Source organism: Tamandua tetradactyla, chromosome 4 (assembly GCF_023851605.1).
Source record: "Tamandua tetradactyla isolate mTamTet1 chromosome 4, mTamTet1.pri, whole genome shotgun sequence".
NCBI classification, from domain to species: Eukaryota; Metazoa; Chordata; class Mammalia; order Pilosa; family Myrmecophagidae; genus Tamandua; species Tamandua tetradactyla.
Genome location: NC_135330.1, coordinates 106,677,327 through 106,692,022, shown reverse-complemented (window position 1 = coordinate 106,692,022; position 14,696 = coordinate 106,677,327). Strand labels below are relative to the sequence as shown.

The 14,696-nt window shown below is 42.7% G+C and overlaps 1 protein-coding gene across 1 annotated transcript in view; it reads right to left on the bottom strand.

Annotated features, from left to right (window-relative positions):
- Positions 1 to 14,486, bottom strand: part of LOC143679251 (guanylate cyclase soluble subunit beta-2-like) — a 63,131-nt gene extending 48,645 nt beyond the window's left edge. The window contains exon 1 of the mRNA XM_077155824.1: positions 14,405 to 14,486. Within this exon, the coding sequence (XP_077011939.1) occupies positions 14,405 to 14,471 (67 nt within the window). The 5' untranslated portion in view covers positions 14,472 to 14,486. The remainder of the gene's footprint in view (positions 1 to 14,404) is intronic.
- Between the last annotated feature and the right edge of the window lie 210 nt (positions 14,487 to 14,696).

Genomic DNA, 14,696 nt, shown 5'->3' with positions numbered 1-14,696 from the left:
TTAGCAATTCTGAAACTACTTTCAGGGCCTTTTAGGTTTAAGCAAATACGCAAATATGTTGCAGGGAATGGGAGCCAGGTTTCTCAATATCTGGGAAGGAAGTTGGAATTATGGAAAAGAGGAGAGAATGAATTCTATGGTATTGGATTGGATTTGGAAGAATCAGTGAGAACTCATGGTTTTAGAGACATACATGCATACATTGATAGATAGAAAGATAGATAGATAGATAGATAGATAGATAGATAGATAGATAGATAGATAGATAGATGATAGATAGAGTGTTGAGGATTAAATCATGTCCCCAACTAAAGGCATGTTCAGTCCCAACCCCTGGTTCTGTGGGTGTGAACCAATTTGTAAATAGGACCTTTGTTATTTAGTTAAGGTGTGCTTCAAAATTGAATGAGGGTGGGCCTTAATCCAGTAAGCAAAAGAAATCAGACACAGAGAGACGCACTGGGAGCAGTCAGAAGCTGGAAGCCAATGAGACCCAGAAAAGACAGGAGAAGATGCCAACAAGTGCATCGCCATGCATGAGACAGAAAAGTCAAGAACCAAGGATCACCGGCAGCCTGCTCACCACAGTCTTCAGGGAGAAAGCATTGCCTTGCTGCACCCCAATTTTGGACTTCCCTTAGCTTCAAAGCTGAGTCAAGAAATTCCCATTGTTTAAGCCAACCCATTGCATTATATTTGTTTTAACAGCCGGGAAACTAAAATAGACAAATGTTGGATGATAGATGGATAAATGGGTGTGTGTGCACACAGGTGTGAGTGTGTGGGTATGTCCGTCCACTGAGAGGGCCTGGAGGTAGCAATACCCAGTAGCAGTGAGCACACTAGTACCCAGATCATGGTTTCTAAATACCACTCTCCACTGAAAACCAGGGTTCCTTGGAGAAAGGGCAGACTCCAGAACAGGGTAAAAAATAAGATGAGTCTGTAACACCTTGACCCAGAAAGTAAAGAAATGATTAAAGAATGATGGGATCATGTTGAAAGGACACAGGGGCTGGCATGGAGAGGCTCCCACTGGCCATATCTGGGAGAATTTGAACATCAAAATAAATGATGGGAGGTGCACAGGTGGTTCAGTGGTAGAATTCCCACCATGTGGGAGACCCAGGTTTGATTTGCGGCCTCTACACTAACCCCCACCCCCAAAAAGTCAACAAGTGGTGCTGCAATAACAGGATAGTCATAGAAAAAGAATGAAGTGTGACCCCCACCACACAGCACACAGAAAAAACCCTCATGATCATGGTTCATAGCACGCCAATATATGGTACATTTTTTCTTGAAAAATCTTAGGATTTATTTATTTTCAAATGGGAAATAGTTGTTACAAAAAGTATGTTTTCCTTTTAAATAAATTCACACAAAGAAAAAAATAGCCACAGTAGTGAACAACAGGAGAATAATAACTACATTCAGCTTTGCGTGGGTGAGCCAGTCCTGTTTATATTAACATTGGGAAACCCCAAACCTGGATTCAGAACCTCTAATCTGTAGCCAATCTTGAGAAGGGCACACTGAAGTAAACAGGTTTCTCTCCAGTTTTCTTTCCTCTTTTAGAAGCTAGCCATAAAAAGAGGTTGTTCTCCTTCTATACTAACACAGAATTTTAGATACATTCTTAGTCACATCTGCGAAAAGCCTAAAGAGAAGGAAATTCAGTTTGCAGTCCATCACAAGGAAGTGGATTGCTACAATAAATAATCCAATGATTTCTGCAGTTTAAAATTAATTTATTATTGTTTTAAGATAAAATAACCAAAAAAGGTGTGATTACAAACTTTTGTGGAAGAATAACATATTAAAATCGTAGGACAACAAAGAAAAAGACATGTAACAAAATTTAAAATTACTGTGAAGATAATAATTTAACATAAATATTTTATGCATTTATTAACCCAACAAATAGGGTCAAAATTCACCCAAAAGACTAATTTGGCAATAAATACATTTTGATGAATTAAATAGCTTTTTTTAATATTGATGTGCAGTAACAAGTACAATTTTTGCTCAGCAATTTCTGAGTCATATAAAGTTTAAAACCCAGGCAAAAAAACACAGTGTGGGTGCTCTAAGGATAGACTACTGTATTCTGGAGCAAAAATGAATAGTTATTGCTAAAGGATATCACTTTACGTGGATATTGTATGTGCAATGAATACTATTAACTGTTCAAACCTTCTTTTTCTTTCTTTCTTTTTTAGCTTTTCTCTCATTTTTTGCTATTTCCCTTTAAAGATGTCACATATCAGCTGGGGAACTGTAGCACCAAAATCAAGTCTCTTACAGTCCATTAGCTTCTCCTTCCTTCCCATTTAGGAAGGAAAAAATTAAAACACAAAGTCCCACTTTTATCACAATCTTTGTCCACTTTTTCATCATTCCTTCTTGCAGACAGACTCACAAACACAGCTAAGCTTATTCAATAGGGGGATTCAGGTTGGGAAGGAAATGGTTTTGAATGGCAAGACAGGGTTTCCTAAAAACCTAAAAATAATAATAATAGTAGTAATAAGTGATGAAAGTAAAAGATTATAGCTCACAAAAAGTAGGAATCGAGAGTCCACATTGATTTAAACAAATAAATGAGAGAGGAAAATTCTTCCTTATAGTAGAAATCCAACTAATAAATGTAAAAGGAATGGCATGCTCAGAAAGTCACCATTTGCCTACCACCAAATTGATTCAGGCAGGAGTCACTAGTAAATACTAAAAATAGAGGGCAGAGTGGGGTAGGACTGAGGAGTAGGAAATTTACATGGTCAGAAAGTTTCTCCACATATAATACTAATTACAAAGGGGAAAATAGTGACTCTAATTGGAGAAACCTGCTAGATGGCACCTTAACCAAATGACCAAAGTTGGCATCCCCAATTACAGGACACATCCACATAATATGCCTCCAGATATGATGAAATGGGAAGAAAAACACAACTCCTGTGGCCTTCCTGCCAACAAAGCGTAACCTAGATCAAATCATGAGGAAATATCACAGAATCCTTCATTGAAGGACATTCTACAAAATAACTGGCCAGTATTTTCTAGAAATGTCAGTTATAATGCACAAAGTTGCACTAAAGAGATACGACAGCTGGCGTGATGCAAAGTTTTCTTTTGCTCTCAAGGATATCATTGGGAGAATTCTGAAGATTGGATAATAGTACTATATCGATGTTCATTTCCTGAGAAATTGTACTGTAGTTACATAAAAGAATCTTTAGGGGCAAGGGAGTGTCATGTCTGCAACCTACTCTCTAACAATTTAGAAAAAAAATAGAGGATAGAGCAAATTTGGTAAAATATTAACATTTGGCAAATACGGATGAAGGGCATATGGGAATTCTTTCTACTATTCTTGTAAACTTTGCATGAGTTTGAAATTATGTCAAAGTAAAGAGTTTTAAAAAAGGTGGTTTTTTTTTTTGCTGATTGCCCTGAAAAGACCTTAGAACGTCTCATCTAACGAGGCCACAAAAAACACATTTACCCACAGTCAGCTGACATGCATGTATGAATTTTCCTAGAGGTAATTGGAGCACTATGACTACATTTAAAAAGTCTTTATCTTGTCAGAGACTCCTACTGAAATATTTACAGGTGAAATTATGGGAAGCCTGGGATTTGCTTGAAGACTTTTCAGCAAAAGCAAAAACAGTAAAAGGGTGGAGGAAGCAGAGAGATGAAATGAACTTGCCAAAATTCTTTATAATTATTGACGCTAGGTGAAGGGTACGTGGAGCTTTATTAAATAATCCTTTCTACTTTTGTGTTTGTTTGAACAACTCTATTAAAATAAAATGCCTTATTTAAAAAATTAAAAACAAAAGGAGTCTTTGTTGGCAGGAAAATAGCTGTCACAAAGCATCTCCATTTGACTTCCCAGGAGAGATTGTGGAGCCCTCTAACAGGCTTTTAAAGAGAAATGATAAACCAACTCAAACCTTCTGACTTAACAAGCTTGGCTCTCCCACGTCTCCAAGAGCTGCTGATTTCTTGCTGGGATACAGCTCGGGGGGCTGAAAGGGGGGAGAGTAGGGGCTGGAGTAGGACAGCCAACAGTCCTAGGGCTGGGTGTCCTATTTAAGAGCCTGTTAGAGGGCTCCGCAATCTCTCCTGGGAAGGCAAATGGAGATGCTTTGTGACAGCTATTTTTCTGTCAACAAAGACTCTTTCTATTTGCTTATTTATTTTTTGCATGGGCAGGCACCAGAAATCGAACCTGGGTCTCTGGCATAGCAGACTCCTATTCTTTTTAATTTTTAAAATACAGCACTTTATTTTAATAGAGGTTTTCAAACAGAGTGCCCCCCACACACACAGCTACACTTCCCAAGACCCCCATCCATCCTGCCAAGATACAGGCAACGAAAGCAGTGCTTGTCATCCAGAAAGTCATATGCTGTTCGAGTAGACAGGGACATAGACGCTGTTCACTTTAGAAACCTTCCCATTAGAAAATGGATAACTTTCAAAACTTTGCTACCCAAAGGAATAAGCTTCAGATATCTAAAAAGAGGCATTTATCTTGAATGCTGTCATTCTCAAGTGAAATCCCCTGAGTTGGGAATGGAATCATGGAGGAAGGAAGTCTTTTAAGAGTAGGAGAAAGAGGAATTTAAGAAAAGGAGAGAAATAGCTACCCATGTTGGTGCAGTAGATTGCAAACAGGAAGCAAATTCCAAACTGAGAAGCTTGGATTTCAGATGTAGCAGCACATGTCTTAGGGTGGAGGGCAAAAAGAATCTGGGAAATGGAAGGAAGCAGCTCAGTTGGGAGGTTCTCTGCAGAGATGAGGCAGCCCAGCTTAAGCCCTGGCAAATAAGAGGCTTGCTGCTTTGCAGCAGGCTTTGGAGCAGAGGAATCTTGCTGCATCAGGGGTCAGAGCAGAAGGGAGGAGTCTAGGAGTCTACGGGTGGCTGGGTGGAGGTGGGGGGCAGGCAGGAAAAAGGGGACAACTGTCCTATTATTATTATTATTTATTTGTATATTTCCTTTTTCTTTTATATACTGTATGGTGGGGGTCACATTTCATTCTTTTTCCATGTGACTATCCCATTACTGCAGCCCCATTTGTTGATTTCTATTTGGCGGGGCAGGGGAGGCGGGGGGAGTGCAGAGGCCAGGAATCGACCCAGGTCTCCTGCATGGCAGGTGAGAATTCTACCACTGAACTACCCTTTCACCCAGTCCTATTATTTGACTTCATCTTTATGGCAACTCTCGGAGGTAGATGTTGTAGTTACCTGTCTTAGCTCTCCAGAGCTGCTATAACAAAGTACCCCAAACCAAACAACTTAAAATGATGGAAACCTATATTCTCACAGTTACAGAGGCTAGAAGTTCGGAATCTGAGTGACAGCAGGGCTATGTTTCTTCTGAAGCTTGCAGGAAACAAACTCAGGGGCCGTGACTCACTGGCAGACCCTGGTGTTCTCTGCCTCAGTTGTCACATGGCATTTTTCCCTCTTTGGTGTCTGATTTTCTGCTTCTTATAGGAACACCAATTGTATTAGAGTAAGGGCTTGCCCTCCTCCAGGATGACATTTTAACTTGCCTGATTCCATCTGTAATGATAATTTCCAAACAAGAAGTAAGGTCAAATCCTGAGGTCCTGGGGATTAGAACATTAACGTATCTTTTGGGAGGGCCCAGTTCAATCCATAAGACTATCAATGAGAGAATCAGCACTGCCCCAGGTCACATGGCCAGGACACAGTAGAGTCTAGGGGTTCCTTCTCGGCTATCTGATCCTCAAACCCTTGCCACTGTTCCCTGGATCTCCTGCTCCTCAGGTCTGTGGGATTCAGCACCAGCCTAGGAGTCAGAAGACGTGATTTGGAGTTGAGCTGGGGCAGTTGCTTCTTCATCTTTCACACATGAAACTGTGACTCACCCAACCTCCAAGGGTCAAGCTGAGGAGCAAATGTTTGAGCGCATGATTCCCAGACTTTGTAGGTTTTAGGTTGTGACTAATTTTTAAAGAAGTGGGTGCAAAGAAGGGTGGTTGGCATTTGCTCATAGTTAACTGTTGGAACTGTTTTGCTAGTGGTTCCTTACCAAGCAAAGTCTGGTCTGGCGTGTCTGTGCCAAATAGCTGCTGTGTGCTGCTTTTAAATTTGTCACTTCAGATCACTAATAACCTACTTGTATACTGAGTAGGTACTTATTCATGTACAGAACAATTCCTTATGCAAGGTTCAACCTGCCATCTGGTCCCATCCTGAATCATGCTAATTAGAAAGCAAAGAACTATGCAGCGGCAGAGGGGTCTGGAAAAGTCCCAACCATTGCTTAAAAGTAGGGAAATGGCATCCTGGAACCCACTGGGAAGACAAAACCCTACCGCAAATACTGCCTAGTGTAACTAACTGTGCTCTCTTCTTTGTCAAAGGGAGGTTTCCACTGACCAGTGTATTTCATTAAACGCTAACTGCTCTTCCTGTTGGCTTCCCTTTGGCAGTACCCTGCTCCCTCTGACTCAAGGGAGTTATAGATACAGAATAATCACCCAAATCCAGGTTTCCCGGGGAATTCATGATACCAGCTCTCATGCATATGCTAACCTGAGTTTGCATCCTAAATTTTATGGGAAAAATGCACTCACTAAACTTTATCTACCATTCAGGTGTAGGCCAACAGATGCTGCTGAGATAGACAAGAGTAAGAAAAAAGGCTTCTGATTTTCAAAGCTAGGCGGAGAGAACTCAGAGTCATATACTTTGTCTTGCGGTAGAGGTGGCATGGAGCAGCCGGCACCATGACTCATTGCTTTCTCCAGACCTACTGATTAGTTTGTATATGTGAGTGCATTAGGCACCTCTTTGTTAAAGTCACAGCCCACCACAAAATGGTCACGATCACACCTGGTTAAGAAAACAGACATGGAAATAGCCCAAGTGTCCATCAATGGATAAATGGATAAGGAAGTGTGGTCTTTCTAAACACTGGAATAGTATGCAGACCAAAAAGCAATGAAGTTCTGATACATGTGACAACAGTGTTGAACCTTGAAAACATTTTGTTAAGTGAAAGAGGCCAATCACAAGAGACCACATACTGTATGATTCCATTTAGATGAACTATCTAGAAAAGGCAAATCTAGAGAGACAGAAAGTAGATTAGTAGTTGCCAGGAGCTGGGGATAGAGGGCAATGGGGAGAAACTGCTTAATGGGTACAAGGTTTCCTTTGGGGGGATGAAAAATGTTCTGGAACTAGATAGAAATACTGGTAGCAAAGGAATGTGAATATACTAAATGACACTAAATTGTGCACTTTGAAATGGTTGATTTCTTTTGTTGCAAAAAATAACATATACACAAAAAGCAATAAATTTCAAAGCACACTGCAACAATTAGTTTTAGAACAGATTTCAGAGTTTAGTATGGGTCACAATTCCACATTTTAGGTTTTTAATTCCAAGATAATGGAGACTAAAAGAAATATCAATATAATGATTCAGCAATCATACTCATTTGTTAAACCCTACGTGCTCTGTATAACTCTACCTTCTCCTTTAATCTTTCTTCCTTTTTGGAGTATTTGGGTTATGCCCATTCTAACTTTTTCATGTTGGAAGAGGCTGTTAATAATATGGGGTAGGGAGATGGAACTAGTTGATGTTCTAGAAGGGCTAGCCCCTCTGCATTTCAGAACTTAGCTTGACCAGGGACCCATCTGCATGTTGTAGGTTTCTGGAAAGTAATCATAGTGCATGGAACCTTTGTAGAATCTCAGATAAAGCCCTAGGTTGCTTTTTTAGGGTTGGCAGGAATGGTTTTTGTTGAGGGTTGGCAAACCATGATTGGTAGCAATGTCTAGCTGAAGCCAGCCTCTCAGCTCTGTTTGAACTCTCTCAGCCACTGATAGCTTATTTGTTACATTTCTTTCCCTGCTTTTGGTCAGGAGGCATTGTCGATCCCATGGTTTAGTGATTGATTTTACGTTATAAGGATTTCACCGCAGTAGACATTTAAAAAGAACAGAAATCAAAGTGTTATCAGAAGTACATAGTTTTTCTCTTTGAAGATCGAAAAACTGATTAGAGTTCTTCGACAAAAAGAGATTTTTAAAACGCTGAAAAAAATATTTGTTAAAGATCCATTCTCTAGAGCATGGGATGGCAAATTTTTCAGTCAAGTGCAGATGGTAAATATTTTCAGCTTTAGAAGTCATATGGTCTCCATTACAACTATTCAGCTCTTCCCTTAGAATGCAAAAGGAGCCAGAGGCAATATGCAAATGAAAGGGTATGGCTGAGTTCCCATAAAACTTTATTGACAAAACAAGCGAAGGACCATATTAGACCTGTGATGCATGGTCTGCCAGCCCCGGCTTGGAGGGCTCAGAATGTTATTCCTAACTACAGCTGTCGGAGGTGGACAGCAAACTTCTTTACTTTGAAGAGACAACAGGCGGAAGTACCAAATGTAGAAACACCTTTCCCGCCCCTTCACAACTCACACTCAATTCGCGTTTTCTGAGCACCAACAATAGTCCTGACGTTTCTAAGTGCTTTCCATTTGGAATCCAATTGAGCTCCTTCTTCATTCCTTTCGAGGAGATCAAAACCCAATGAAGGGGTGCAAGAGTAGTTCAGTGGTAGAATTTTTGCCTGCCATGCAGGAGACCCAGGTTTGATTCCCAGTCCCTTCACTCCCCCTACCAAAATAAATAAATAAATTTAAAATGCAGCAATAACAGGATAGTCACATGGAAAAAGAATGAAATGTGACCCCCCACCATACAGCATACAAAAAAAAAAAAAAAAAAATGGGCAGTGTGACAGGGCTCAGTGGCAGAGTTCTCACCTGCGATGCCAGAGACCTGGGTTTGTTTACTAGTGCCTGCCCACGCAAAAAAAAAAAACAAAAGAAGAATTTACCGTTAGGTCCTGGTGTTAAGTAACACCTTCTCACTCTAGACAGAGGTGCCCGTGGTGGAGGGATAGAAACTAACCCAAAGACTTCACATCTCATGATATGGTCCCTACATCTTCCTGCTGCTGAGACCCCCTTGAAATGAAACCAAGAAAACGCTGAAGTAGGGCTTGGTTTCACCACCCAGTCTAAGCTATTTTGTTCTTTATTTTTCAAGTTCTGTAAAAACTCCAGCTTTTGGGTGGGTCACAGTGGCTCAGCAGGTCGAGTTCTCGCCTGCTGTGCTGGAGACCCAGGTTTGATTCCTGGTGCCTGCTCATGCAAAAGAAAAAAAAACTCCAGCTTTTCTAGTCAAGTCACTTCTCAGCATGGTATTCCCACCTAATGAGTTTTATTCTTTTTTGTGGCAGGAACATAACTGGATACTCCTATGACTTAGCTGGAAGAAAGGAGGCAGTTGTAAACATTTAGGTTTGCGTGGGGGCCACGAACTGTCTCACAGAACCATAAGACCTGCAGAGTGGTTGATGAGAAGGGATTTTAAGGACAGCATCCAGGGCCAGCAATTTTCAATAAGGTATGTATGGAGGGGATCGTGTATATTTGAACCAAGGCAGGGTATTCCTGTGTGGTTTGAAAAACCATGTTTAGTGTCATATTCACAGACAGGTATATCTTAGACACAGTGTGGGTGGGTCCCAGATCACTGCAATAAAGTGAATATTGCAATCAAGCAAGTCACATGAGTTTCTGGATTCCCAGTATACATATAGAAGTTATGTTATACTATATTATAGTCTATTAAGTGTGCAATAGAATCATGTCTGAAAAAACCAATGTACGCACCTTCATTAAAATACATTTTTGCTATAAAATTCTAACCATTGCCTAACTTCACCAAGTCGTTATGTTTTTGCTGGTGAAGCCTCTATATTGATGGCTGCTGATTGACTGTTCAGGATGGTGATTGTTGAAGTTTGGGGTAGCTGTGGCAATTTCTTAAAATAAGACAACAGTGAAGTTTGCCACATTGAACGACTCTTCCTTTCATGAAAGATTTCTCTGTAGCACGTGGTGCTGTTTGATAGCATTCTACCCACAGGAAATCTTTCGAAACTGGAGTCAATCCTCTCAAATCCTGCAGTTATCAGCTACGTTGATGTAGTATTCTAAACCCTTGCCATTTCAACAATGTTGACAGCATCTTCACCAGGAGTAGATTCCCTCTCAAGAAAACACTTTCTTTGCTCATCCATAAGAAGCAGCTTCTCATCAGTTCAAGTTTTATCATGAGTTTGCAGCAGTTCAGTCGTATCTTCAGACTCCACTTCTAATCCTAGTTTTCTTGCTATTTCTACCACATTTGCCATCCATGAGGATTTGGGGTCAACTTCCAAACTACTGTTAATGTTGATATTTTAGCCTGCTCCCATGAATTACAAATGTTCTTAATGACATCTAGAATGGTGAGTCCTTTTCAGAAGGTTTTCAATTGACTTTGCCCCAATCTATCAAAGGAATCAGCATCCATGGTAACTATATTCTTACGAAATGCATTTCCTAAATAATAAGACTTGAAACTCAAAATGACTCCTTGATGTATGGGCTGCAGAATGGATGTTGTGGTAGCAGGCATGAAACTACGGTCATCTCATTGTACGTCTTTATCAGAGCCCTAGGGCGACCAAGCACATTGTCAATGACCGGTCATATTTTGAGAGGAATCTCTTTTTTTCTCAGCAATAGGTATTAACAGTCAGCTTAGAATACTCAATAAACCAAGTTGTAAACAAATGTGCCACCATCCAGACTTCATTGGTCCATTTAGAGAGCACAGGCAGAGTAGATTTAGCATAATCCTTAAGGACCCTGGGATCTTTGGAATGATCAAAGAGCACTGGCTTCAACTTAACATCACCAGTTGCATTAACCTCTAACAAGAGAGTCAGCCTGTCCTTTGAAGCTTTGAAGCCAAGCATTGACTTCTCCTCTCTAGCTAAGAAAGTCCTAGATGGCATCTGCTTCCAACAGAAGGCTGTTTTGTCTACATTGTTCCGTGTCGCCCCTTTCATCAGTTACCTTAGCTAGATCTTCTGATGATTTGCTGTTTCACCTTGCACTTTTTTTTTTAACATGGGCAGGCACTGGGACACAAGCCCGGTCTCCAGGATGGCAGAACTCTGCCTGTTGAGCCACTGCGGCCTGCCCCACCTTGCACTTTTATGTTATGGAAAAATCTTCTTTCTTAAATCTCATGAATCAACCTCTGCTAGCTTCAGACTTTTCTTCTGAAGCCTCCTTACCTCACTCAGCTTTTATAGATTTGAATAAAGTTGAGGCCTTGCTCAGGATTAGGCTTTGGCTTAAAGGAATATGGTGGCTGGTTTGATCTTCTAATCCAGGCCACTAAAACTTTCTCCATATCACCAATAAGGCTATTTCATTTTTTTATCATCTGTTTGCTCACTGGAGTAGAATGTTTTAATCCTTCAAGAACTTTTCCTTTTCATTCACAACTCGACTGTTTGGCACAAAAGGCCTAGCTTTCAGCCTGTCTCTGCTTCTAACATGCCTTCCTCGCTAAGCTTAAGCTATTTCTAGCTTTTGGTTTAACGTGAGAGACATGCGACTATTCTTTTCATTTGAATGCCTAGAGGCCACTATAGGGTTATTAATATTGATTTCAGTATTGATGTGTCTCAGGAATAAGGAGGCCCAAGGAAAGGGAGAGAGGCCGGGGAAGGCGAGACAGTGGATCAGTCAGAACACACATAGCATGAATCACTCGTTTGCCGTCTTATATGGGCACGGGTTGTGGCGCCCCAAAACAACTGCGGTAGTAACGTCAAAGATGGCAATTGCAGACCTGCATAGCAGATACGATGATAATGAAAAAGGTTGAAATATTGCTAGAATTACTAAAATGTGATACAGAGATCCAAAGGGAGCATACGCTGTAGGAGAAATTGTGCCCAAAAATTTGCTTGACATAGGGTTGCCACAAACTTTTAACGTGTCAACAACGCAACACCTGCAAAAAGCACAATAAAGCAAAGCACAACAAAATGAGGCACACCTGTAATCCAAAGCAAAAGCAGCAAGGTATTTTTAAGAACATGAGACAAAATCTATCTGGCAAGTACTTCAATGAGAAGGCTGAGAAATACTGAGTGGTCGAGGCAGGCGGCTGCTCAGCAGTGGGGCTGAGTCTAGAAGTCTGACTTCCTGGTTCCCAGCCCACAGGGATGTGGTGAGGTGCTTTGTAAAGCGCACGTGCTCTGGCATCAGACTTCTGCAGAGAAATCCTGATCCACCTGCTTTTGGATAAAACAAGCCTTCCTCAAATCTCCCCCGGGCATCAGCTGTGGGGGGAGACAAAGGTTTCTGGGAGCTCCTCCAAGAAGGGCTCCACAAGGTAGGAGGGTAGGCGTGGGATTTGCTCGTGCCACGTGTACTCCCCAGTTCCTGGCCCAGCACTGTTCTGGAAACAGAGGGCGTTTGGAAGAGCGCATGCCTTCATGGGTAGAGGGAGGGGGTGGCGGTGGCGGTGAGGGGTGCCCAGCTGGGACTGCTGGGAGGCCCAGAGGGTCCTGTCTGCTGACCACCACGTGCTCCCCCAGGGGCCTGCAGAGAGAGGCTGTATATGGGCTGCAGAAGGTGTCCGGGGGGCCCGGCTGCTCTTGGAGCCGGAGTTGCAGGAGCTCAAGAGCACAAGCGAATGTTTCACTCCCTGTGCCTTATTTCAGTCTTAGGCACAGACTTGTCTTAATTCCATCAGGAAGGGTGAGCACCAAAGAATAAGGGGATCACACACGTCTGACTGGAAGTGATTTTAAATACCAGCTGGTGCCCTGGATTCCTCCTAGCCCCTCTCGCCAACGTCCTGGCAAACCTTATGGGTTCCTCTGGACCCTGCTTGGCTCTGGGGCTCCCGGACAGACCAGCGCAGCCCTGTGAGCCAGGGATAGCACTGGCTGGGATGGGTGGGTGGAGGGAGGAAGAGGAGTAGGTCCTGCCTACTGTGGAGAGAAAGCCAATTACGGCCCAGGCTCAGCAACCTCAGCCTCAGTGAATCTGCCCTGTCCAGGCTTTGCAAGGACCTCAGGCATTCCTCAATGCAAATCCCAGCCACTTTTCCAGGAGCTCCTGAGGACAGCAAGCCAGTTTGCAGGGACCCAGTAGCAGTGTAAAAAACAGCTGGAAACCACTGCCTGACCCTCTCTGGGCTTCAGGCATGAGCAGGAAGCCGGGCCAGGCCCTGAGCTCCTGGGCCCAACCCTGACACTTTACACCATTCTGCCCCAAGGATGCCAGGTATGGGTGCTGATGGCATCTGCACCTGCAATGACCCCTAAATGCTATGCAACCCCTCATGGCTCCTTGAGCCCAGGAGCCTCAAAGACCCTGGGAGTGCCAAGGGGGCTTCCTGCAGGAGGCTCCCAATGGCCTGGCTGCCTGCTGTCCCTCCCCTCCAGGCCTGTGTCAGCTCATTTGTGCTCAGGATGGATGAGGAGAGTCAAGGAAAAGAGGGTGTACTGAGCTGTTCTGGTGTGCTCCCAAATGCACGTCCACTCAGAACCTCAGAATGTGAGCTTATTTGGAAATAGGGTCTTTGCAGATGTCATGAGTAAAGATGAAGTCATACTGGGTTAGGGTGGTCCCTAAATCAATGAAAAGTGTTCTTGCAAGAAGACCATGGGAAGATACCCAGAGAAGAAGTCACATGAAGCTGGAGGCAGAGATTGTTTCAATGCAGCGACAAGCCAAGGAATGCCAAGAACGGCTGGCCACCACCAGAAACAAGGAAGAGGCATGGGATGATTTCACCCTCAGAGCCTCCAGAAGGAGCCAATCCTTCTGCCACCTTGATTTCATATTTTACAGCTTCCAGAGCCACAAGCAAATACATCTAAACCACCTAGCTTGTGATACCCTGTTACAGCAGCTCCAGGAAACTAATATAGAGAGAAGAAAAAAGGAAGGAAGGATATATTTTTTGAGAGCCTATTAAATGCCAGACAGAACAATTGATAGATTCACATACATTATCTCAGTGAATCCTCTGAATAATTCTCGAAGGTAGATATTTGTGTTCTCCTTTGACCAGTGAGGAAACTATAACTGCTTAAGTAACATGTCCTGGGTCATTAAATCAGAAAGAAGCACAGCTAGAATTCTTTGTCCTGACCCATCCTTTGGTTGCTACATCCACAGGATAAATCACCCTTGGGGGCATGTGTATCATAACTGGGACCATATTCCATGGTTTCCCAACCATGACTGTGACTGGCATTTTAATGACAGGGAAGATAGTGGGAGCCCCCTGCAAAGCACACCATATCCTACACAAGACTCTGAATGCCCAAAGGACATTCTCATGGTTTGTTACTCATATTGTAAAATCCGCCAAAGCTAACATCAAGGCCAGGAGTGATGGCAGTGCTTTAGATAGTGACAATGGAGAAGGCTCAAATGGAAAGGGTCACAGGTGAGCCCTTTCCTACTTACCCAGAACCTTGCAGGCCTCTTGGATGAGATTGATGGTGACAAGGTCATCATATACTGTGTACGTCATGAAGGCGTCTTGTATTTTCACGGAAGCTCTGAAAGATAAACCAAGATGCAGTGAAAACTCTTCACTGGGAACTTGGTCCCAGGAATATATTCACTGGCTCAGCAAGAGATGATGTATCCAAAACCCTCCTGATCCTAAGGGATGTGAGACACTGGTGGCATCTCCTCCAAGAAGCTTTCCTAGGACCCCAGGTGGGGCCAAGAGCCCCCTTCTCCAAGCTCCCAC